Raw genomic sequence first — 23,531 nt, 5'->3', positions numbered from 1 at the left:
ATTTTTATAGTCTTTGGTATGACTCTGAGTAGTAATTATGACATGCTGTCACATTCGGTTGATCTGCCGCTGCACACACATAACAAATCATCCATCCATTTTCTAACGCTTGTCCCGTTCGGAGCCTATCCCAGCTGCATTCGGGCGGAAGTCGAGGCAAATCAGCCTGGAATAATTACAAATAAGACTGAACACAGTTTGGAACACAATTCATCGTCAAAAGTTTCAAGTGAACGCCACTTAAAGAGGAACTGCCCTTTTTTTTTTGGAACGTCTCTATTGTTCAAAATCGTTATGAAAGGCGTAATGATTTTCTTGAACTCATGACCTGCCAATCTCAGGGCGGACACTCTAACCACTGGGCCACTTCACAGGTGTGCAGTATCAGTAGAGATGTCCGATAATGGCTTTTTTGCTGATATCCGCTATTTCGATATTGTCCAAATCTCTTTTTTTACGAAGCCACACTGTTGTAACATTTGCTGAATGTGACTTGGTATTGTCTTGCTGAAATAAGCAGGGGCGTCCATGAAGTAGACAGCGCTTAGATGTCAGCATATCAGACTTCTTGACTGCACTTAAATGTAGAATATATGTAGAATGTATTTATATTATTCATATATTATATGTATAATATATGTCATATATTATTTATTATTATTAATGTTTATTGTGAGCGAACTGTGGTGCTGAATTTCCCCCAAGGATCAATAAAGTACTTTCTATTCTATTCTATTCTATTCTATTCTATATGTTGTTCCAAAACCAGTATGTACCTTTCAGTATTAATGGTGCCTTCACAGATGTGTAAGTTACCCATGCCTTGGGCACTAATGCACCCCCATACCATCACAGATGCTGGCTTTTCAACTTTGCGTCGATAACAGTCTGGATGGTTCGCTTCCCCTTTGGTCCAGATGACACGATGTCGAATATTTCCAAAAACAATCTGAAATGTGGACTCGTCAGACCACAGAACACTTTTCCACTTTGCATCAGTCCATTTTAGATGATCTCGGGCCCTGAGAAGGCGGTGGCGTTTCTGGATGTTGTTGATAAATGGCTTTCGCTTTGCATAGTAGAGCTTTAACTTGCACTTACAGATGTAGCGACCAACTGTATTTAGTGACAGTGGTTTTCTGAAGTGTTCCTGAGCCTATGTGGTGATATCTTTTATAGAGATTGATGTCGGTTTTTGATACAGTGCCGTCTGAGGGATCGAAGGTCACGGTCATTCAATGTTACATGGAGTGATTTTTCCAGATTCTCTGAACCTTTTGATGATATTATGGACCGTATATCGTAGTTAATCAGTTTGAACATCAAATATGTTGTCTTTGTAACATATTCAACTGAATATGGGTTGAAAATTATTTGTAAAAAATTGTATTCTGTTTATATTTACATCTAACACAATTCCCCAACTCATATGGAAACGGGGTTTGCAAGAAAAGCATGCTAATGTAATGCCATGTCTTCCTCTAACAGGGATATCAAGAACATCGGAGTCAGGCTTCCCGGCCATTTGAAAAGAATCGCCTACAGCATTTTGGGCTTAAAGGACCAGACCAGCACCCTGAGCGTGTTTGCCGTGTGATGGACCTCATCAATGGACTGCAGGTTCAAGCACTGAAGCAGGAAGCCCATTTTGGACTCTTAATTGAGCCGGAGCGACACTGCATGGTCGGCGGCCCACGGACACCAGCAAAAGAACCGGGGGCCGCCTGAAAGAAGCAAAACTTAGTGTACAGTTTTTCTATCCACAAGAGAATGCAGCCCGAAACATCAACAAATAGATGTACAAGTAGATTTTGTTTCCTTTCTTCGCCTAACTGATTCATCTTCCAGGCCTTTTTCTCAACTTTGCATTCCTGTACTCGGAAAAAAAAAAAAAAGACTTCACAAATGTGCACCCAGGAAGGAGTAAACACAGAAGGTGTGGCGGCGTGGGAGGAGAGAAGGACAGAGGAGTCCAGCTTTGGCTTCTTTCCACTTCCTGTTCAACCGGTGAGGTCAAAATAAGGCGGGTGGGGCTTTAATGTATGAGGTACTCTGTAAATAATTGACCTTTGTTTATATTTGGGAGTTTACCAAAACCACTAGGAATAAAAAAAAACAAAAAAAAAAACTAATGTAGCACTTCCTTTGGATATCTTGTGGTTTTGGACATGAGTAAAAGAAAAAAAATTGTCTTACTATGCGAAAAAGAAGTGGCGCAAATGAAAAGGCACTCGATCTGATGCTGTTTTTAGCTTGCCGGTAATGAAGACGGAGAGGGTGAGGTTTGCCAGAATGCAAAGTACCCTTGAAAAAAAAAAAAAGGCATGTAATGAGGAGATGATTTCATACTAAATAATAGTTTGGGTTGAAATGTCCATGTCTGCTCTATTTTTGTAAACGACACCAATTCTCATGTTCTTGATGATTTCAGCAACATGGAGGAAATAATCTACTTTGACAATGAAGTGCTACTTTCTTTTTTTTTTTTTTTCACGGACGTTAAAGACACGTTTTTTTTCTTTATCCGGTGCTCTTAATTGATGACTGCAAATTGTTGTGTTACTGATGTACAACTTCCTTTACTTGAATTTTACCGCATTTTTTGTTTTTTCAAATGTATACGATTCTTTTGTAGATCTAGCTTTGGAAAAGGGATTTTTTTTTCTCTCTCTGTACATTTTATACGACTATACAGATTTTGTACATTTTCCACTTCTTGTATATCATCCAAAGCAATTGTTAGCTGCCTCTCCAAAAAAAAAGCTAATCATCTTCAAAGAGCAAACGCCTTTATTTTTTTGACTCATGTTTTTTTTTTAAAAAAAAAGTGTATTTAATAGACTATTTATTTTTTACTTTTTATTTATTCATCCTGATAAAACACTGAGCTGGGATTATAATTGAACGTCGCTCTGTCACTACATAAAAAGACAAAAAAAAAAAAAAAAAAAAAGCTCTGTGTCCCTTTTATTGTTGAATGTCTTGAGTTTACTTTCATTTCAAAATGTATGTGGACCAATAAAGTCTTAAAACTGAATTTTGGCAAATTTTGATTGATGTATTTGCTTTATTGAACCTATGTAAACATTTTTATTGACAAGCTATCTTTATATTAATAGGCTTGTTGTTGTCAATATGGAATTTAATGTGTATTTTCTGAGATAAAGTCCAGCACCACCTTCGGCCCTCAAAAGGGACAAGCGGTAGAAATGGATGGATGTTGTGTATTTTCTAAGACAGGCTCCAGCACCCCTTGCAACCCCCAAAAAGGGACAAGCAGTAGAAAATGGATGGATGGTTCTTTGGATAACTTATCTGCACAAGTGTTGACATAAATTAGTTTCAACAACCCTGCAAACTAACCGTATATTTAAACTTTAGTATTATTACATTTTGCAACAAAAATACATTATAATACTTTCCAAAGTTTTTTTTAGTTAAAATTAAAAAAAATACAGTATATAATTTTGCTTGACGTACGATTTCAAAGCAAGGTATCTATACATTTTTACACTGTAAAAAAATATATAAAAAATGATGGTAACATTTATGGTGTTTTTTTTCTCCACAGAATATTATTGTAAATTATATTTTTTCTAGTAAAATTTTGTCAACCGAGCTGCCACATTTTTACCACAAAATCTACATTTTTACCGCATTTTTTCGCCAAATGTATATGATTCTTTTGTAGATTTAATTATGGAAGAAAAAAAAATCTGTTTTTTTTATATAACTATACAGATTTCTACAAAAAAAAAAAAAGTTGCCAGAATTAAAAAAAAAAAAAAAATAACAGTCGTACTTTTTTTCTATTTACAGTAATATGTTGTTAAAAGCCCCATATAATTTACAGTATTATTCTGCCAAACTAAATTGCCATTTTCAGTAAAAAAAGCTGTTTTTTTTATTCACAGCAATATATTGTTAAAAACCACCATAAATTTTACAATAAAATTCTAAACAATAAGCAGCCAGTTGTTTTTTTTTACAGTAAGTATGTCGTCGAAACCAACGTAAAACAGTAAAATTCTGGTGACTAAGTTTTTACAGTAAAAATACATTTTATTTTTTTTACAGTCTGCCTACAAATAATTGACAATAATCAAATTGCACATACATATTATTATATTATTCGCTGATACAATCAGTTATAAGTGCCATGTGGACCTTGAGGAACGATTTAACAAGAGGTCGCAATGCATCATGGGATGTGTAGTACGCCAGCCGTCTAGCAGGCTTGTCAAGACAAAAAGGTCGACGTATCATCGCTAAAATAAGCAAACAAATGGCAAAATGTCGATTTCTGACCAAGAAGACAACACCTGGTCCGTGAATAATGCTGATTTATGACTCTGCGGCAACGTAAGTCAACTTATATTCTGTATATGTGCATGACGCAGCACTTTCTGAATTGAGTGTCGATGACTTCCCTTTTTATGTATTTTTTAAAACTTGTATCTATAAATTTCAACATTTACAAACAAACAGATGAGAAACAATAATCCGAATAAGTACAAAAACAGTACAAAAAAGTACACAATTCTAAGTAATTAAAATACTAACCATTTCCATATGAGTTGGGAAATTGTGTTAGATGTAAATATAAACGGAATACAAAGATTTGCAAATCATTTTCAACCCATATTCAGTTGAATATGCTACAAAGACAACATATTTGATGTTCAAACTGATAAACATTTTTTTTTGTGTGCAAATAATCAACTTTAGAATTTGATGCCAGCAAGTACGTGACGAAGAAGTTGGGAAAAGTGGCAATAAATACTAATAAAGTTGAGGAATGCTCATCAAACACTTATTTGATGAGATGGACTGATGCAAAGTGGAAAAGTGTTCTGTGGTCTGACAAGTCCACATTTCAAATTGTTTTTGGAAATATTCGACATGGTTGACATGTACTTCGGTATCAGGGAGGTGTAGCGGATTTTATAGACTAGGCTCAGTGCAAGTTGTTTTACTCTGTCCTCCACCCTGAGCCAGCCCACTTTGGAGAAGTGGGTTGGAGTGAGGCGTGATCTGGGGTGGAGGTCTAAAAGTAACCTGACTAGCTTGTTCCGGGATGTTTGGAGTCTATAGATTTGGGGGTTTTGGAGGTGCTGGGGTACCAGGAGGTGCAAGCGTAATCAAAAAAGGGTTGAATGAGAGTTCCCGCTAGAATCTTCAAGGTGCTTTTGTTGACCAGAGAGGAAATCATGTAGAGGGATCTTGTTCTTTGGTTGCCATTTTTGATTACCTTGGTTGCCATTTTATCACAGGAAAGATTAGCCTCTAGAATTGAACCTAAGTAGGTGATATCAATGTCTTTCTTGTATCTAACCATCACAGTCTGTACAGGGTAATAAACATGAATGATTTTAAAAGATATCTCTTTGACTTTGTTGGTAAGTAAATACCTGTTAGTAAGGAAGCAGGTTTTGACCCAACAGATGTCATTCACAACATTATTCCAGAGCGCAATTACAAAGGAGACAGACACAATCATTTTGGAATAAGCTGCGGAATTTTCTGATCAAAGCAAAGTTTCCTCACAGGAGTGTCAAGTGGATCATTCACAATTTTTGTGTCAATGAGTTCCACCCTTAATGATATTGTCCTCGTGTGACGTCAAACGTTCCTTCTTGTACTCACATTGTACGTTGTTTATGTTTTGTTTCTTATTACAGCTAGCAGTTGCTTTGATCTGATAGAAAACTGTCATGGCTTTCACCTGCTCTTAATTTTCAAATGATTTACCTGTGAAAGCGACTAGGGCTGGGCGAAATGGCCTTTTATTAATATCTCGATATTTTTAGGCCATGTCAAGATACACGATATATATCTCGATATTTTACCTTAGCCTTGCATTATCACTTGATGCATATAATGACAGCAGTATGATGATTCTATGTGTCTACATTAAAACATTCTTGTTCATACTGCATTAATATATGCTCGCTTCACGGTGGAAGAGGGGTTAGTGCGTCTGCCTCACAATACGAAGTTCCTGCAGTCCTGGGTTCAAATCCAGTCTCGGGATCTTTCTGTGTGGAGTTTGCATGTTCTCCCCGTGAATGTGTGGGTTCCCTCCGGGTACTCCGGCTTCCTCCCACTTCCAAAGACATGCACCTGGGGATAGGTTGATTGGCAACACTAAATTGGCCCTAGTGTGTGAATGTGAGTGTGAATGTTGTCTGTCTATCTGTGTTGGCCCTGCGATGAGGTGGCGACTTGTCCAGGGTGTACCCCGCCTTCCGCCCGATTGTAGCTGAGATAGGCGCCAGCGCCCCCCGCGACCCCAAAAGGGAATAAGCGGTAGAAAATGGATGGATGGCATTTTAAACTTTCATGCAGAGAGGGAAATCACAACCAAGTCAATTTAGCAAAACTGTATTTATTAAAGTTATTAAGCAATGGCATAAACATTCATGTCATTGCAACTCAGAAAGTGCAAGATTGTCAGAGACATTTTAAAACGAGCTATGAATGAACTTGTGTGCATGATGTCACTAAGATGACACATCAAAACAACACTAAATTAAAGTGTACTTTTTGTACAGAGCGCTACTACAATAGTTTAAAAAAAAAATAAAGTGCACTTTTGTGCATGATGTCACACAAGATATTTCAATAAATGTGAAATAAAAATGAGCTGCATAATAGGTTCCTGTGGACGTTATCTCCTGTTGACGTTTTTTTTCATACGTTGTTGATCTGGAAATAGTTGCTTCAACATTTTGTTGGTGTGGCACCGGCCAGAGATGTTGACATGCGGAGTTTCAAGCACTCTTCATTCTCTAGTGGGTGACTTTTCAAATGATGCTACACATTAGCAGTGCTGCTACTTTTTGTAGCAACGCTTTTGCCGCATAAATGTTGAACATATTCCCGTTTGAAGCCAAACCACTGCCGGACGATGGATCCCGTGCTGTTTTTCTTGGGAATTAATTCTTCCTCCATTTGTTACCAGATTGGCAGCTTCTCTCTCTCGTATTACCACCCGCACCTCACCGTTAGCATCACAGCTAACGTTACCATGTGCCTACCTCTCTGCTCCGCGGGAGCGTGTGACGTTGCACACGTGACGTATGTAAGAAGGTGTTGTTTTATGTCTTTGTGAGAAGGAGAAACAAGAAAGAATGGGAAAGGCATGCAGTGTACACTGCAAAAAGTCAGTGTTCAAAAACAATAAGAAAATAAAAAAATGAGGGATACTGTATTTTATTTGAATTAAGCTAAATTATATGCCAATAGAACAAGAACATTTGGCTTGTCAAGCCTTTCCAAAACAAGTAAAATTAGCTAACCTTAATGACCCCAAAAATACCTTTAAAATAAGTATATTCTCACTAATAAGAAGTTCACATTTATTGGTAGGAAAAAAAAGAGACCTTTTTGCTCAATATGTTGAAAAATATTCTTAAATTAAGTAAATGCTAGTGTCATTATCTTGACATAATGATGTGCACTCAGCATTACGTTTACTTATACTAAAAACTAATTTTTTGTTCTTAATGGAAAGGCAACAAGTCAACCGCTTGTTTAGTCTCGGGGTCTCCTAGCCGCCCAGGCAAATCATATTGTCTAAAAATGCATTTTTTATCGAGAACATGACATCGCGCCAAGTGTGTGAGCTTTCAGTCAATTAGTGCACATATATACAGCCCGGCCCCTGGCCAAAACGTTTTTAATTGTAATTTGGAAGAATTTATCTGAATGTGCATGGACTATTTCTGTCAAAAATTGTTAGACATGTCACATGTTTAAATGTTAACTGTCAGTTTACTGTACTGTGCCAACTGTACTACTATAAGAGTACGTGTTTTTTATTGTTTCATTGAAAATAAAACAGCAAAGTCCATCTGTTTTAATTATGAGACACAATTGTGTCAAAGTCATGATTTTTTTTTTCATGCTTGGAATGAAAAAAGTATTTAAAAAAGTACCGTATTTTTCTGACTATAAGTTGCACTTTTTTTCATAGTTTGGCCAGGGGTGCGACTTATACTCACAACCGACTTATGTGTGAAATTATTAACACATTATCCTAAATTATCAAATAATATTATTTAGCTCTTTCACGTAAGAGACTAGACGTATAAGATTTCATGGGATTAAGTGATTAGGAGTGACAGATTTTTTGGTAAATGTTGGTATGGTAAATGTATAGCATGTTCTATATGTTATAGTTATTTGAATAACTCTTACCATAATATGTTACGTTAAAGGCCTACTGAAACCCTCTACTAACGACCACGCAGTCTGATAGTTTATATATCAATGTTGAAATATTAGCATTGCAACACATGCCAATACGGGCTTTTTAGTTTACTAAATTACAATTTAAAATTTCCCGCGGAGTTTCTTGTTGAAAACGTCACGGATTGATGACGCGTGACGTCTCGAGTTGGAGAGGACATATTAGCACTGCACCACTAGCGGCTAAAAGTCGTCTCTTTTCATCACATAATTACACAGTATTCTGGACATCTGTGTTGCTGAATCTTTTGCAATTTCTTCAATTAATAATGGAGAAGATGGAGTTGGGAAGATTTAGCCTTTAGCCACACAAACACACGGTGATTCCTTGTTTAAAATTCCCGGAGGTGAAGCTTTACTATGGATCAGAGCGGTCAAGCGAACATGGATCCCGACCACTCGTCAACCGGCAGTTTTCGGTGAGAAAATTGTGGTAAAAAGTCGCCTCTCACTGGAGATTAGCGGAGCTCCCGTCGTGCTGCTGCTGCTGCCGTGACTAATTCCCTCAGAGACTGGCATCAACACACCCGTGGACACACCCCTCTGACTATCAGGTACTATTTAACCCACTAAAACACTAGCAACACAATAGAAAGATAAGAGATTTCCCAGAATTATCCTAGTAAATATGTCTAAAAACATCTGAATCGCTCCCAATGCAATCGCCTTTTTTATTTTTTATTTTATTTTTTTCTAGTCCTTCGCTATCAATATCATCAGCCACGAACCTCGCTCAAATTAATGGGGAAATTGTCGTTTTCTCGGTCCGAATAGCTCTTTTTGTTGGAGGCTCCCATTATAAACAATGTGAGGACGTGAGGAGCTCTTACACGTTTACGTCATCGTCTGCTACTTCCGGTAAAGGTAAAACTTTTTTATTAGCGACCAAAAGTTGCAAACTTTATCAGTGATGTTCTGTACTAAATCCTTTCAGCAAAAATATGGCAATATCGCGAAATGATCAAGTATGACACATAGAATGGACCTGCTATACCCGTTTAAATAAGAAAATCTCATTTCAGTAGGCCTTTAACATACCAGGTAGCTTCTCAGTTGGTTATTTTTGAGTCATATAACGTACACTTATTCAGCCTGTCGTTCACTATTCTTTATTTATTTTAAATCGCCTTTCAAATGTCTATTTTTGGTGTCGGGTTTTGTCAAATAAATTTCCCCTAAAAATGCGACTTATATGTTTTTTCCTTCTTTATTATGCATTTTCGGCAGGTACTGTGACGTCTCGGTGGCATTGTGGTGACGAGTTGTTCTCTCGTGGGTGCAGCGGAAGATGGAACACAGCGTGAGGGTAGGGATAAGGATTTATTTATATAATAAAACAAACTAAGAACAAAAACACTTGCACAAAGGCACTAACCAAAAACCAACAGAACTAGCTTGGGAGCTAGAAAGAACAAAGGGCGCTAGCGTGGAAGCTAGGGACATAAACAAACAAAATAGCATATAAGCTAACAAGTATACAAAAATAGATTTACCACAATGTTGGAAGAGCGGCGTCAGCTGTTGCGTGTAGCAAGCAAGACTCCAAGACTGAATGTCAAACAAAGGCGGGCATATATAGGGAGATAAATAATCAAAGGCAGGTGTGTGTGATCACACGGAAGGCAGGTGACACAAGTGCGTTGCTAGGACAACAGAAATAAACCAGGAAGTGCCACAAAGAACTGAGGAAGACAAACACTAGACAGAATGTGATATCAAACAGAACTAAAACCAAGAATATGCAATGATCCAAGACGTGGATCATGACAGGTACGACGTTTACTCCGGAGCGGCTTATACTCCGAAAAATATTGTAGTTTTATACGTGTGAGTGTTGATGACACAGCTTTGCAACACTTGATATTCTAGTTTCAAGCATGTTTTACTCAATATAGGTCATATCAATCAATCAATCAATCAATGTTTATTTATATAGCCCCAAATCACAAATGTCTCAAAGGACTGCACAAATCATTACAACTACAAAATCCTCGGAAGAACCCACAAAAGGGCAAGGAAAACTCACACCCAGTGGGCAGAGAGAATTCACATCCAGTGGGACGCCAGTGACAATGCTGACTATGAGAAACCTTGGAGAGGACCTCAGATGTGGGCAACCCCCCCCTCTAGGGGACCGAAAGCAATGGATGTCGAGGGGGTCTAACATGATACTGTGAAAGTTCAATCCATAGTGGCTCCAACACAGCCGCGAGAGTTCAGTTCAAGCGGATCCAAGACAGCAGCGAGAGTCCCGTCCACAGGAGACCATCTCAAGCGGAGGCGGATCAGCAGCGTAGCGATGTCCCCAACCGATACAGGCGAGCGGTCCATCCTGGGTCCCGACGAGCGGTCCATCCTGGGTCTCGACTCTGGACAGCCAGTACTTCATCCATGGTCCACAAGGGAGGGGGGGACATAGGAGAAAAAGAAAAGAAGCGGCAGATCAACTGGTCTAAAAAGGAGGTCTATTTAAAGGCTAGAGTATACAGATGAGTTTTAAGGTGAGACTTAAATGCTTCTACTGAGGTAGCATCTCAAACTGTTACCGGGAGGGCATTCCAGAGTACTGACGAGAGCGAAAGCATTTGCCAAGAATGTTTTCATAACATCTCAGCAACAAGCTGTAATATCTTACTGAGATCATTTAGGAGCAAAACACTTAAAACAAGTAAAACACTAACATAAAATCTGCTTAGTGAGAACAATTATTTTATCAGACAGAAAATAAGCAAATATCAGCCTTATTTAAGATATTTATTCTTACTTAGATTTCAGTTTTTGCAGTGTAATGCCCGCAGCTAAAAGCAACTGCGTGAGAACGTATACTCGAATATCACGATATAGTCATTTTCTGTATCGCACAGAGACAAACCCGCGATGTATCGAGTATATCGATATATCGCCCAGCCCTAGCATAAAGCTTAGTTAGCCATATCGCAATTACTGTCATGTTTAACATTTGACAACCAAACAATTAAACAAGGCGACTCGGTAAAGAATCTGGGTATTATCTTCGACCCAACTCTATCCTTTGAGGCACACATTAAAAGCGTTACTAAAACGGCCTTCTTTCATCTCCGTAATATCGCAAAAATTCGCCCCATTTTGTCCACTAAAGACGTTGAGATCATTATCCATGCGTTTGTTACGTCTCGCCTCGATTACTGTAACGTATTATTTTCGGGTCTCCCCATGTCTAGCATTAAAAGATTACAGTTGGTACAAAATGCGGCTGCTAGACTTTTGACAAGAACAAGAAAGTTTGATCACATTACGCCTGTACTGGCTCACCTGCACTGGCTTCCTGTGCACTTAAGATGTGACTTTAAGGTTTTACTACTTACGTATAAAATACTACACGGTCTAGCTCCAGCTTATCTTGCCAATTGTATTGTACCATATGTCCCGGCAAGAAATCTGCGTTCAAAGGACTCCGGCTTATTAGTGATTCCTAAAGCCCAAAAAAAGTCTGCGGGCTATAGAGCGTTTTCATTTCGGGCTCCAGTACTCTGGAATGCCCTCCCGGTAAAAGTTCGAGATGCCACCTCAGTAGATGCATTTAAGTCTCACCTTAAAACTCATTTGCATACTCTAGCCTTTAAATACACCTCCTTTTTAGACCAGTTGATCTGCCGTTTCTTTTCTTTTTCTCCTCTGTGTCACTCTCCCTTGTGGAGGGGGTCCGGTCCGATCCGGTGGCCTTGTACTGCTCGCCTGTGTATCGGCTGGGGACATCTCTGCGCTGCTGATCCGCCTCCGCTTGGGATGGTTTCCTGCTGGCTCCACTGTGAACGGGACTCTCGCTGCTGTGTTGGATCCGCTTTGGACTGGACTCTCGCGGCTGTGTTGGATCCATTATGGATTGAACTTTCACAGTATCATGTTAGACCCGCTCGACATCCATTGCTTTCGTCCTCTCCAAGGTTCTCATAGTCATCATTGTCACCGACGTCCCACTGGGTGTGAGTTTTCCTTGCCCTCATGTGGGCCTACCGAGGATGTCGTAGTGGGTTGTGTTGTGGTTTGTGCAGCCCTTTGAGACACTAGTGATTTAGGGCTATATAAGTAAACATTGATTGATTGATGTTCACAATGATCAGCTTTTAAATGCATTCTTCACATTAAAGCGTGCTCTAGAAAGAAGATTGTCTTTTTGAACTATTGAATTAATGTGAGGGTCAACAGAGATGCTGCAAGAAAGACGCCACTTGCAAAGGAGCCTGGGAACTGGGATTTGTCACTAAGTCTCTGGCGAGTCTTTGTCCTTGACTTCCAGCTGGCTGTGTGTTCTCGCCCCCACTCCGACCAATAGAACGCCTCAAAATAGTTGCGGCTTTGCGCGACAGTTCTAAACTGAGAAAGACATTTTCCATCGCTACCCATCCATCCATCCGTTCTTTCACAGCGTTTCGCCGCGTGTTGGATTCTTTTTTTTTTTTCTTCTACTTTCTTTTCCAACGCGAGACGGAAAAAGAGGGGCAGAGCTACGGCATTCAGCCGCTGATTGTACTCTTCGGTTTTATGCAAATCCACGCGTGAGCGTGTCCAAAAACCGAGCGCTGGTGGAGGGGTTTTGGTTTATGTCCCTGTCGTCGACTGTAACGAGATTATCCTCGCTCTGTAGGGGGCTAAATGTGTGGAAGTTTGTGTCTTGTCATTAAGGACTGTAAATAACGAGAGACGCATGGGGAGCCCAGGAGAAGCGAGGAGGGGGGTGAAGGGGACTTTGTGGTGGGTGCAGAGTTGAGCCATGGTTAAGGTTTCCAGTAGGACACATTTGCATGTTTGGCTATTGTGTGTCCAGCACACACCACCCCGCCTTACCCTCGTGGACTCTTTTTACCAACCCCGTTTCCATATGAGTTGGAAAATTGTGTTAGATGTAAATATAAACGGAATACAATGATTTGCAAATTATTTTCAACCCATATTCCGTTGAATATGCTACAAAGACAACATATTTGATGTTCAAACTTAAACTTTTTTTTTTTGCAAATAATAAATAACTTATAATTTCATGGCTGCAACAAGTGTCAAAGTAGTTGGGAAAGGGCATGTTCACCACTGTGTTACATCACCTTTTCTTTTAACAACACTCAATAAACGTTTGGGAACTGAGGAAACTAATTGTTTTAGCTTTGAAAGTGGAATTCTTTCCCATTCTTGTTTTATGTAGAGCTTCAGTCGTTCAACAGTCCGGGGTCTCCGCTGTCGTATTTTACGCTGCATAATGCGCCACACATTTTCCATGGGAGACAGGTCTGGACTGCAGGCGGGCCAAGAAAGTACCCGCACCCTTTTACTACAAAACCACGCATGTAGCTTGGCATTGTCTTGCTGAAATAAGCAGGGGCGTCCATGAAAAAGACGGCGCTTAAATGGCAGCATATTTTTTTTCTTTTTTTTCTCCTTATATTTATATAGCGCTTTTCTCTAGTGACTCAAAGCGCTTTACATAGTGAAACCCAATATCTAAGTTACATTTAAACCAGTGTGGGTGGCACTGGGAGCAGGTGGGCAAAGTGCCTTGCCCAAGGACATAACCGCAGTGACAAGGATGGCGGAAGCGGGAATCGAACCTGCAACCCTCAAGTTGCTGGCACGGCCACTCTACCAACCGAGTTATGCCGCCCCAAAACCTGTATGTACCTTTCAGCATTAATGGTGCCTTCACAGATGTGTAAGTTACCCATGCCTTGGGCACTAATGCACCTTCATACCATCACAGATGCTGGCTTTTGAACTTTGCGTGGATAACAGTCTGGATGGTTCGCTTCCCCCTTGGTCCGGATGACACGATGTCGAATATCTCCAAAAACAATTTGAAATGTGGACTCGTCAGACCACAGAACACTTTTCCACTTTGCATCAGTCCATTTTAGATGATCTCGGGCTCAGAGAAGCCGGCGGCGTTTCTGGATGTTGTTGATAAATGGCTTTCGCTTTGCATAGTAGAGCTTTAACTTGCACTTACAGATGTAGCGACAAACTGTATTTAGTGACAGTGGTTTTCTGAAGTGTTCCAGAGCCCATTTGGTGATATCCTTTAGAGATTGATGTCGGTTTTTGATACAATTTGTACATGAGGATCACAGTTTTCACTCTTCCTCCTTGTGGCTTCTTAAAGGTCTCAGGTCAATTTAGAAGAAGGAAACTATATCACTGTTCCTACACAACCTCTCCTGCTGTTTGTTTCGTCCTCCTGGCAGCTCTTTGTCATGCACACACTCTGGAAAAAAGAAAGAAGGCAGCAGCGCTGTGGAATTTACATCCCGACTAACTTTAGCTTTGGGTTCCTGACCAGAAAACACATCCTCCAATTTTTGTCTATATTGGTCTTCTTGCGTCTTTCCGCTGCACTTTTCTCTCAGCACCATCTCTCATGGGGATTTTTTTTTTTTTTTTTTTTTTGCACATAATTCCCTTCCCAAGTCCCTTCCAAGCTCCATTTGGAGATTTTGTGCCCTGAACCAAGATTACACACATATCGCCAAAAGCTCCTTTACAAGTGCAATCCAATTTTAAACTAAGTCGCTGGATTTAAACTCTATTAAACTTATGTAATGTGGTGTCAAGAAAAGGCAAATAATTATTTAATGAAATGGTGCGTTCCCAAACTGCTGATTGATGGCTTTACAACAGACCTGGGTAAATCAAGGCCCGGGGGCCACATGCGGCCCGTTAAGTATTTCAATCTGGCCCGCCGGACAGTCCCAAATAATTTTTTTTCGGTCTTTAAGATGGTAACTGTAGTTGCCATTATGATGTGCAGTGATGTTTTCAAATGACCGTAAGTCTTCAACTATACAAAGTACAGACCCCGTTTGAGTTGAATTGAATGACCATGACCTTCGATCTCTCAGACCGCACTGTATCAAAAACCGACATCAATCTCTAAAGGATATCACCACATGGGCTCAGGAACACTTCAGAAAACCACTGTCACTAAATACAGTTCGTCGCTACATCTGTAAGTGCAAGTTAAAGCTCTACTATGCAAAACGAAAGCCATTTATCAACAACATCCAGAAACGCCGCTGGCTTCTCTGGGCTCGAGATTATCTAAGATGGACTGATGCAAAGTGGAAAAGTGTTCTGTGGTCTGACGAGTCCACATTTCAAATTGTTTTTGGAAATATTCGACATCGTGTCATCCGGACCAAAAGGGAAGCGAACTATCCAGACTGTTATCCACGCAAAGTTCAAAAGCCAGCTTCTATGATGGTATGGGGGTGCATTAGTGCCCAAGGCATGGGTAAATTACACATCTGTGAAGGCACCATTAATGTTGAAGGGTACATACAGGTTTTGGAACAACATATGCTGCCATCTAAGCGCCGCCTTATTCATGGATGCCCCTGCTTATTTCAGCAAGACAATGCCATGCCACATTCAGCACGTGTTACAACAGCGTGGCTTCATAAAAAAAGAGTGCGGGTACTTTCCTGGCCCGCCTGCAGTCCAGACCTGTCTCCAATCGAAAAATGTGTGGCGCACACCAAACAAGAATGACAAACACATTTCGGGAGAACATCTGCACCGTAACGCAACATAAACACAACAGAACAAATACCCAGAACCCCTTGCAGCACTAACTCATCCGAGAAGCTACAATATACACCACAAGTTACCCACCCTTGGGCACTAATACACCCCCATATCATCACAGATGCTGACGTGTAAACTTTGCGTTCGTAACAGTCCGGATGGTTGTTTTCCTCTTTGTTCTGCAGGACACTACATCCACACTTTCCAAAAACAATTTGAAATGTGGACTCGTCAGACCACAGAACACTTTTCCACTTTGCATCAGTCTATCTCAGATGATCTCGAGCCCAATAAGCCGGCGGCGTTTTTGGGTTTTGTTGATATCGGCTTTTGCTTTGCATAGTAGAGTTTTAACTTGCACTTACAGATGTAGCGACGAATTGTGGTTACTGATAGTGGTTTTCTGAAGTGTTCCTGAGCCCATGTGGTGATACCATTTACACACTGATGACGGTTTTGGATGCAGTTTCTCCTGAGGAATCAAATGTCCATAATATCATCGCTTGTGTGCAGTGATTTCTCCAGATTCTTTGATGATATTACGGACTGTAGATGGTGAAATCCCTAAATTGCTTGCAATAGTTAGATGAGAAATGTTGTTCTTAAACTGTTTGACAATTTGCTCACGCATTTGTTCACAAAGTGGTGACCCTCGCCCCATCCTTGTTTGTGAATGACTGAGCATTTCATGAAAGCTGCTTTTATACCCAATCATGGCACCCACCTGTTCCCAATTAGCCTGTTCACCTGTGGGATGTTCCAAATAAGTGTTTGATGAGCATTCCTCAACTTTATCAGTCTGTTTTGCCACTTGTGCCAGCTTTTTTGAAACATGTTGCTGGCATCAAATTCCAAATGAGCTAATATTCGCCAAAATTACAATGTTTTCCAGTTATCTTTGCAGTCTATTCAATTGAACATAGGTTGAAAAGGATTTGCAAAATCATTGTATTCTGTTTTTATTTAGCATTTACACAACGTGCCAACTTCACTAGTTTTGGGGTTTGTGCATATAGTGCTCTTCCTACCACAGAATGAAAAATAGTGTTTAAATTGTCTTATGGCGTGATCGTCTGAGAATCAGGAAGTGACCTGATGACATACAAATGATCATACGTCATTTTTCTCACATTGTTGATCGTTCTAACCTTGGCAGAGGCCCGCAGTCTGTTCAGTGACATTCTAGTCACACATGTTTAAAATCCATTGAAGTATGTCACCTTACCACTCCTCCGCCTTTGATCATCTACATTTCAATACAAATGCACACAGGTAAAGCGTATAATTGTTTCTTCCATGACGCAATTTACATTCCATTAAAACTAAAAAAATAAACGCAGTGTTTCCCACGTATTCATTTACTTGTGACGGCCCCATTTAAAATTCTGTTTATAAATATATATATATATATATATATATATATATATATATGTATATATATATATTAGGGGTGTAACAGTACACAAAATTTCGGTTCGGTACGTACTTCGGTTTAGCGGTCACGGTTCGGTTCATTTTCGGTACAGTAAGAAAACAACAAAATATAAATTTTTTGGGTTATTTATTTACCAAATTTGTAAACAATGGCTTTATCCGTTTAACACCGGGAACACTGTAAAAATTCTGCCCACGTTAATCCACATTAAACTGCCTCATGTTGTTTTTTTTTTATTAAATAAAAAGGCATATCCTTTCTTCTACATATAAAAAATGCAACATTAAACAGTTTCAAGTCAACTCATCATGCTTAATTTATTACAGCATTTGGGAAGCCTGTAGTTGACTTTTATTATGTAAATGTTATATTTTTATCAACATGTGATAGCAGGGAACCTGCCATTCAAAACTAGGCTGCTACATTGCTAATGATTAATGTAAGTATAGCTGAAAAAATAGTACAATAGCAATAGGAGAGACTATTCATCCCTGAACACCATGGAGTTCAATGAAATAACAGACAGACAGGGCTTTGCTGCCCCTAACACACGCACACACACACACACAGCAAAATGATCTAACGTTACGCTAATAGCTAATTAGTCTTCACCTCAAGCCAGAACTGCGAGCGAGCTGAGCTGCAGTTTAAGTTTCTAGAAGGTCAAAGGGCTCATAGTGATGTTAGTAGTAGTTGTTGTGACTGGAGGTGTTTTTTCATCATTTGGGGAGAGTACGCTGTCCGCTGCTCCCCTGCTAAACAACTATCTGCTCGATGCTGAAGCATTGACCACATGCGCTCTGAATACGCACTGCTGATTGGCTTTGTATGTAACCAATCAGATGGTTGTGTGGGTGGGACAATGCTTGGTGCTGAGACAGAGGCAGAAAGCAGAGCAGCTTGTGAAGACTTTTGCTCACAAACTCGTTCGGTACACTCGCCTGCCGAACCGAAACCCCCGTACCGAAACGGTTCAATACAAATACACGTACCGTTACACCCCTACGTGTTTATTACGTATGACAGATTCGCACCTTCTTTTTCTCGTATATACCACTCGCACGGCTTCTCTAGCATCACAGCCAACGTTACCCAGTCTGCTACCTCTCTGCTTCGCGAGGGCGTATACGTATGTGAAGTATGACGTGACAGTATGTGACATATGTAAGAAGGTGCACTTTCTGTCTGTGAGAAGGAGACACAAGAAGGAGTGGGAAGAGCCTACAGTGTAATGCCCGCAGCTAAAAGCACCTGCGTGAGAACGTGTACTCGAATATCACGATATAGTCATTTTCCGTATCGCACAGACAAACCCGCGATATATCATGTGTATCGATATATCGCCCAGCCCTACTTACTAGCCTATATAAATCAACCATTTATAAATATTGTACAACATTTACCTTGAATGGTGGACTACTTCAGTATCTCCTTCCGACTGCTTCTCCGTCAAACACCCCAACAGCAGCTTTTGCATATTTTCATGGATAAATGTCTGGAGTTTGGATATTATTTTAATATTCTCGGCTGACGTTATCGACTCATTCTGCTTCAGTATGGTGCAGACTAACAGTGGTTAGAGTGTTCGCCCTGAGATCGGTAGGTCATGAGTTCAAACCCCGGCCGAGTCATACCAAAGACTATAAAAACTGAACCCATCACCTCCCTGCTTGGCAATCAGCATCGAGGGTTGGAATTGGGGGTTAAATCACCAAAAATGATTCACCTCCCAGGGGGTGATCAAGGGTGATGGGTCAAATGCAGTGAATAATTTTGCCACACCTACTGTGTGTGTAACAATCATTGGTACTTTAACTTCAACTTAATATGCTCAAATTGCTCTGGGTGTTGTTGATAAATGCCTTTCGCTTTTGAGTTTTAACTTGCACTTACAGATGTAGTGACGAATTGTAGTGGTTTTCTGAAGTGTTCCTAAGCCTAAGTGGTGATATCCTTCACACACTGATGTCGGTTTTTTATGTAGTACCGCCTGAGGGATAGAAGGTCACGGGCATTCAATGTTACATGCAGTGATTTCCCCAGATTCTCCAAACTTTTGATGATATTACGGACCGTACATGGTGAAATCTCTAAATTCCTTGCAATGGCTCGTTGAGAAATGTTGTTCTTAAACTGTTTGACAATTTTCTTACAAAGTGGTGACCCTCGCCCTGTCCTTGTTTGTGAATGACTGAGCATTTCATGGAAGCTGCTTTTATACCCAATCATGGCACCAAACTGTTACCAATTAGCCTGTTCACCTGTGGGGCGTTCCAAATAAGTGTTTGATGAGCATGTCGGCGACACGCTTGGGCATGTTTTTGATGATATCTTTTTTTAAATTTAAATAATTTCATCCACTTTTTCTTCACACCTACTTTTTTTCCTTCCCAATAAGTTATGTCGATCTCTAGCTGTAAGATAATGCCAGTAAGTACTACCAGATGTTTTGCTCGGATCTAACTAAAGGCGCAGGGTGCTTGTAACTCATTTTTCTGCTTGCAACTTAAAGGATAAGAATGAGCCCAGGGAGAGCTGTTTTCTCAAAACACTCTTAAGTTGAGGTACCACTGTGGTAGAGGATAGTAAATCTGTACTGCCTCACCGGCTGTACAGTGACTACTCGAAACAATGTCCAAGTTTCATGTATATAGTATTGTCACTTGAGGAGGTATACTGCAGGGGTCACCAACCTTTTTTGAAACCAAGAGCTACTTTTTGGGTACTGATTAATGCGAAGAGCTACCAGTTTGATACACACTTACATAAATTGCCAGAAATAGCCAATTTGCTCAATTTACCTTTAATATATTAATCTATATGTATAAAAAAATGGGTATTTCTGTCTGTCATTCCGTGGTACATTTTTTTTCCTTTAACGGAAGGTTTTTTTTTGTAGAGAATAAATGATGAAAAAAACACTTAATTGAACGGTTTAAAAGAGGAGAAAACACGAAAAAAAATTAAAATTAAATTTTGAAACATAGTTTATCTTCAATTTCGACTCTTTAAAACTCAAAATTCATCCGAAAAAAATGGAGAAAACTAGCTAATACGAATATTTTTGAAAAAATTAAAAAAATGATTTATGGAACATCATTAGTAATTTTTCCTGATTAGGATTAATTTTCGAATTTTTATGACATTTTTTAAATAGGTTAAAATCCAATCTGCAGTTTGTTAGAATATATAACAAATTGGACCAAGCTATATTTCTAACAGACAAATCATTATTTCTTCTAGATTTTCCAGAACAAATTTTTTTTAAAGAAATTCAAAAGTCTTTGAAATAAGATTTAAATTTTATTCTACAGATTTTCTCGATTTGCCAGAATATTTTTTTTTAATTTTAATCATATTAAGTTTGAATAAATATTTCACAAATATTATTCGTCAAAAAAACAGAAGCTAAAATGAAGAATGTATTTATTATTCTTTACAATAAAAAAAAAAAATACTTGAACATTGATTCAAATTGTCAGGAAAGAAGAGGAAGGAATTTAAAAGATAAAAAGGTATATGTGTTTAAAAATCCTAAAATCATTTTTAAGGTTGTATTTTTTTGCTAAAATTGTCTTTCTGAAAGTTATAAGAAGCAAAGTAAATAAAATAAATTGATTTATTTAAACAAATGAAGACCAAGTCTTTAAAATATTTTCTTGGAATTTCAAATTCTATTGGAGTTTTGTCCCTCTTAGAATTAAAAATGTCGAGCAAAGCGAGACCAGCTTGCTAGTAAATAAAAATGTTTTTAAAAATAGAGGCAGCTCACTGGTAAGTGCTGCTATTTGAGCTATTTTTAGAACAGGCCAGCGGGCGACTCATCTGGTCCTTACGGGCGACCTGGTGCCCGCGGGCACCGCGTTGGTGACCCCTGGTATATTGTACTAACATAGTTGCTGTACTTACTTTAACGAGACAATGTTTGTTTAATTATGGAGACCCCCACAAAGCTCAGGTTCTAAGTGGAACCTAAGTAGGTTGCATTCGGTGGGTTGACTTTTACCTCGTAACTTTGTGGGTGGTACATCCTCTGCACATCTGTGTGCCAAGTGAGAGGGAGCCAACGTTTATACAACACTTTGACAGGAAAAGAAATGTTCCTGTAGAGAATTAAAAGAAGCAAAACAGACTAGAAGTGCTTTTTCACGTTTTCTATTTCTTCCCCCCCCCTAACAGGATGTGCGCCTCAATCTGCAACACTATTTTTCTCAGAGCCCCCCCTCTCTTAATTCCCGCCTGTCTGCATATGTTGTGGAGGCCATTAATCGTGCCTTGCACCCCTGCAGATAATTACGGTCATTAAACCAATTAGGGCGCACATGGAGGGGAGGTTTTAGTTTGAGCCTGAGGCCTCGCTCTCCTCTATCATGCCAGCTGAGGTGGTCCGCCAAAAACTCAAAGCAGGGAGTGAAATACCAGAGCCCATCTTTGGATTAAGGCAGTGGTCTCCAACCATGAAGCATTTGCCACCGAGCCGTAGAGAAACAAACAATAATTTATAAAGGACTGCATTTTAATCTGATTTAACTTTGGCCTGTCCCACTAGACCAGTGGTTCTGAAATGAAAATACGCGTACCCCTGGGGGGTACTTGAAGGTATGCCAAAGGGTACGTGAATTTTTCAAAAATATATTCTAAAAATAGCAACAATTAATAAATCCTTTATAAAAATATTTATTGAATAATTCTTAAAAAATATATTAATGTAAGTTTGTAAACTGTGAAAAAAAAATACAACAATGCAATATTCAGTGTTGACAGCTAGATTTTTTGTGGACATGTTCCATAAATATTGATGTTAAAGATTCATTTTTTGTGAAGAAATGTTCAGAATTAAGTTCATGAATCCAGATGGATCTCTATTACAATCCCCAAAGAGGGCACTTTAAGTTGATGATTACTTCTATGTGTAGAAATCTTTATTTATAATTTAATCACTTGTTTATTTTTCAACAAGTTTTTAGTTATTTTTATATATTTTTTTCCAAATAATTCAAGAAAGACCACTACAAATGAGCAATAGTTTGCACTTTTATACAATTTAACAAATCAGAAACTGATGATATAGTGCTGTATTTTACTTCTTTATCTCTGTTTTTCAACCAAAAATGCTTTGCTCTGATTAGGGGGTACTTGAATTAAAAAAAAAATGTTCACAGGGGTTACATCACTGAAAAAAGGTTGAGTACCACTGCACTAGACCATGGTGTCAAACTTGTTTTCATTGAGGGCAACCATAAATTATTAATGAATTTGCCTTTGAATTTAATTATTTAAAAAAAACTTTCCGTAAAGAGCAAAACAAATCTGTAGATTTAACCACTGTTTTTTACCGAAAAAAACTGGCAGCTTAGTTTCCAGACTTTTACTGTAAAATATATAGTTTTATTTTATTATTATTACAACATATTACTGTAAATTGAGATACAGTACCGCTGATACACACTGCACAAGTCGCCACCTCATCACAGGGCATTGTGGATTTTCCAAAAAACTAAACTGGCAGCTGAGTTGACAGAATTTTACTGTAAAAAAACAAACATCGGATGTTTTTTTTTTCCAACTTAGACTAATTTGCTATAAAAAAAACTCCCTAAATTTTACAGTAAAATCTATTGGTCATTTTCATTGTGTACAATTTGATGGATAACTGGGTTTGGTGCTGGCGGGGTGTATAATGTAGCCTGGAAGAGTCATGGTTGCATGGGATTCTGGGTATTTTTTGTGTTGTGTTTATGTTGTGTTACGGAGCTTACAGTAATTTGCGATAAAAAACTCCCTAAATTTTACAATAAAATATATTGGTCATTTTCATTGTGTACAATTTGATGGATAACTTGGTTTGGTGCTAGCGGGGTGTATAATGTAGCCTGGAAGACTCAGGGTTGCATGGGTTTCTGGGTATTTTTTGTGTTGTGTTTATGTTGTGTTACGGAGCGGATGTTTTCCCAAAATGTGTTTGTCAATCTTGTTTGGTGTGGGTTCACAGTTTGCCGCATATTTGAAGCAGTGATAAAGTTGTTTATACGGCCACCCTCAGTGTGACCTGTATGGCTGTTGAACAAGAATGCCTTGCAGTCACATATGTTCATCTTTAGAAGCCACATACAACAAATGACATGACTGGTAAGCTGTTTGTACAAGTTGTGGAGGGCTCTAAAGACAGTGCCATCGTAGCACGTCCTTATTTTTGTTGGTTGGGCTTTAATCAGCAGACGTCCGAGGGAATAGTCACTCTGTAACCCGCGAGTCTCCCGGATAAATCGGGAGGAATCGTATGCGTGATGCTAAT

General features: G+C 39.1%; 2 protein-coding genes across 5 annotated transcripts in view; both read left to right on the top strand.

Moving 5' to 3' along the window:
- The window catches only part of epha2b (eph receptor A2 b), a 122,303-nt gene extending 119,266 nt beyond the window's left edge, over positions 1-3,037 (top strand). For both annotated transcript variants that reach the window (XM_061904782.1, XM_061904783.1), the window contains one exon: positions 1,489-3,037. In XM_061904782.1, the coding sequence (XP_061760766.1) occupies positions 1,489-1,597 (109 nt within the window). In that variant the 3' untranslated portion in view covers positions 1,598-3,037. The remainder of the gene's footprint in view (positions 1-1,488) is intronic.
- Positions 3,038-4,151: 1,114 nt separating this feature from the next.
- The window catches only part of clcnk (chloride channel K), a 142,517-nt gene continuing 123,137 nt past the window's right edge, over positions 4,152-23,531 (top strand). For 2 of the 3 annotated variants that reach the window (XM_061904777.1, XM_061904776.1), the window contains exons 1-2: positions 4,152-4,362; positions 9,481-9,559. The gene's annotated coding sequence lies outside the window, so the exon portion shown is untranslated. The remainder of the gene's footprint in view (positions 4,363-9,480; positions 9,560-23,531) is intronic. The other variant, XM_061904778.1, reaches the window with a different exon arrangement.

This window comes from Nerophis ophidion, linkage group LG06 (assembly GCF_033978795.1).
Source record: "Nerophis ophidion isolate RoL-2023_Sa linkage group LG06, RoL_Noph_v1.0, whole genome shotgun sequence".
NCBI classification, from domain to species: domain Eukaryota; kingdom Metazoa; phylum Chordata; class Actinopteri; order Syngnathiformes; family Syngnathidae; genus Nerophis; species Nerophis ophidion.
Note: the sequence above shows the minus strand (reverse complement) of the source record. Positions and strands in the feature narration are given on the sequence as shown.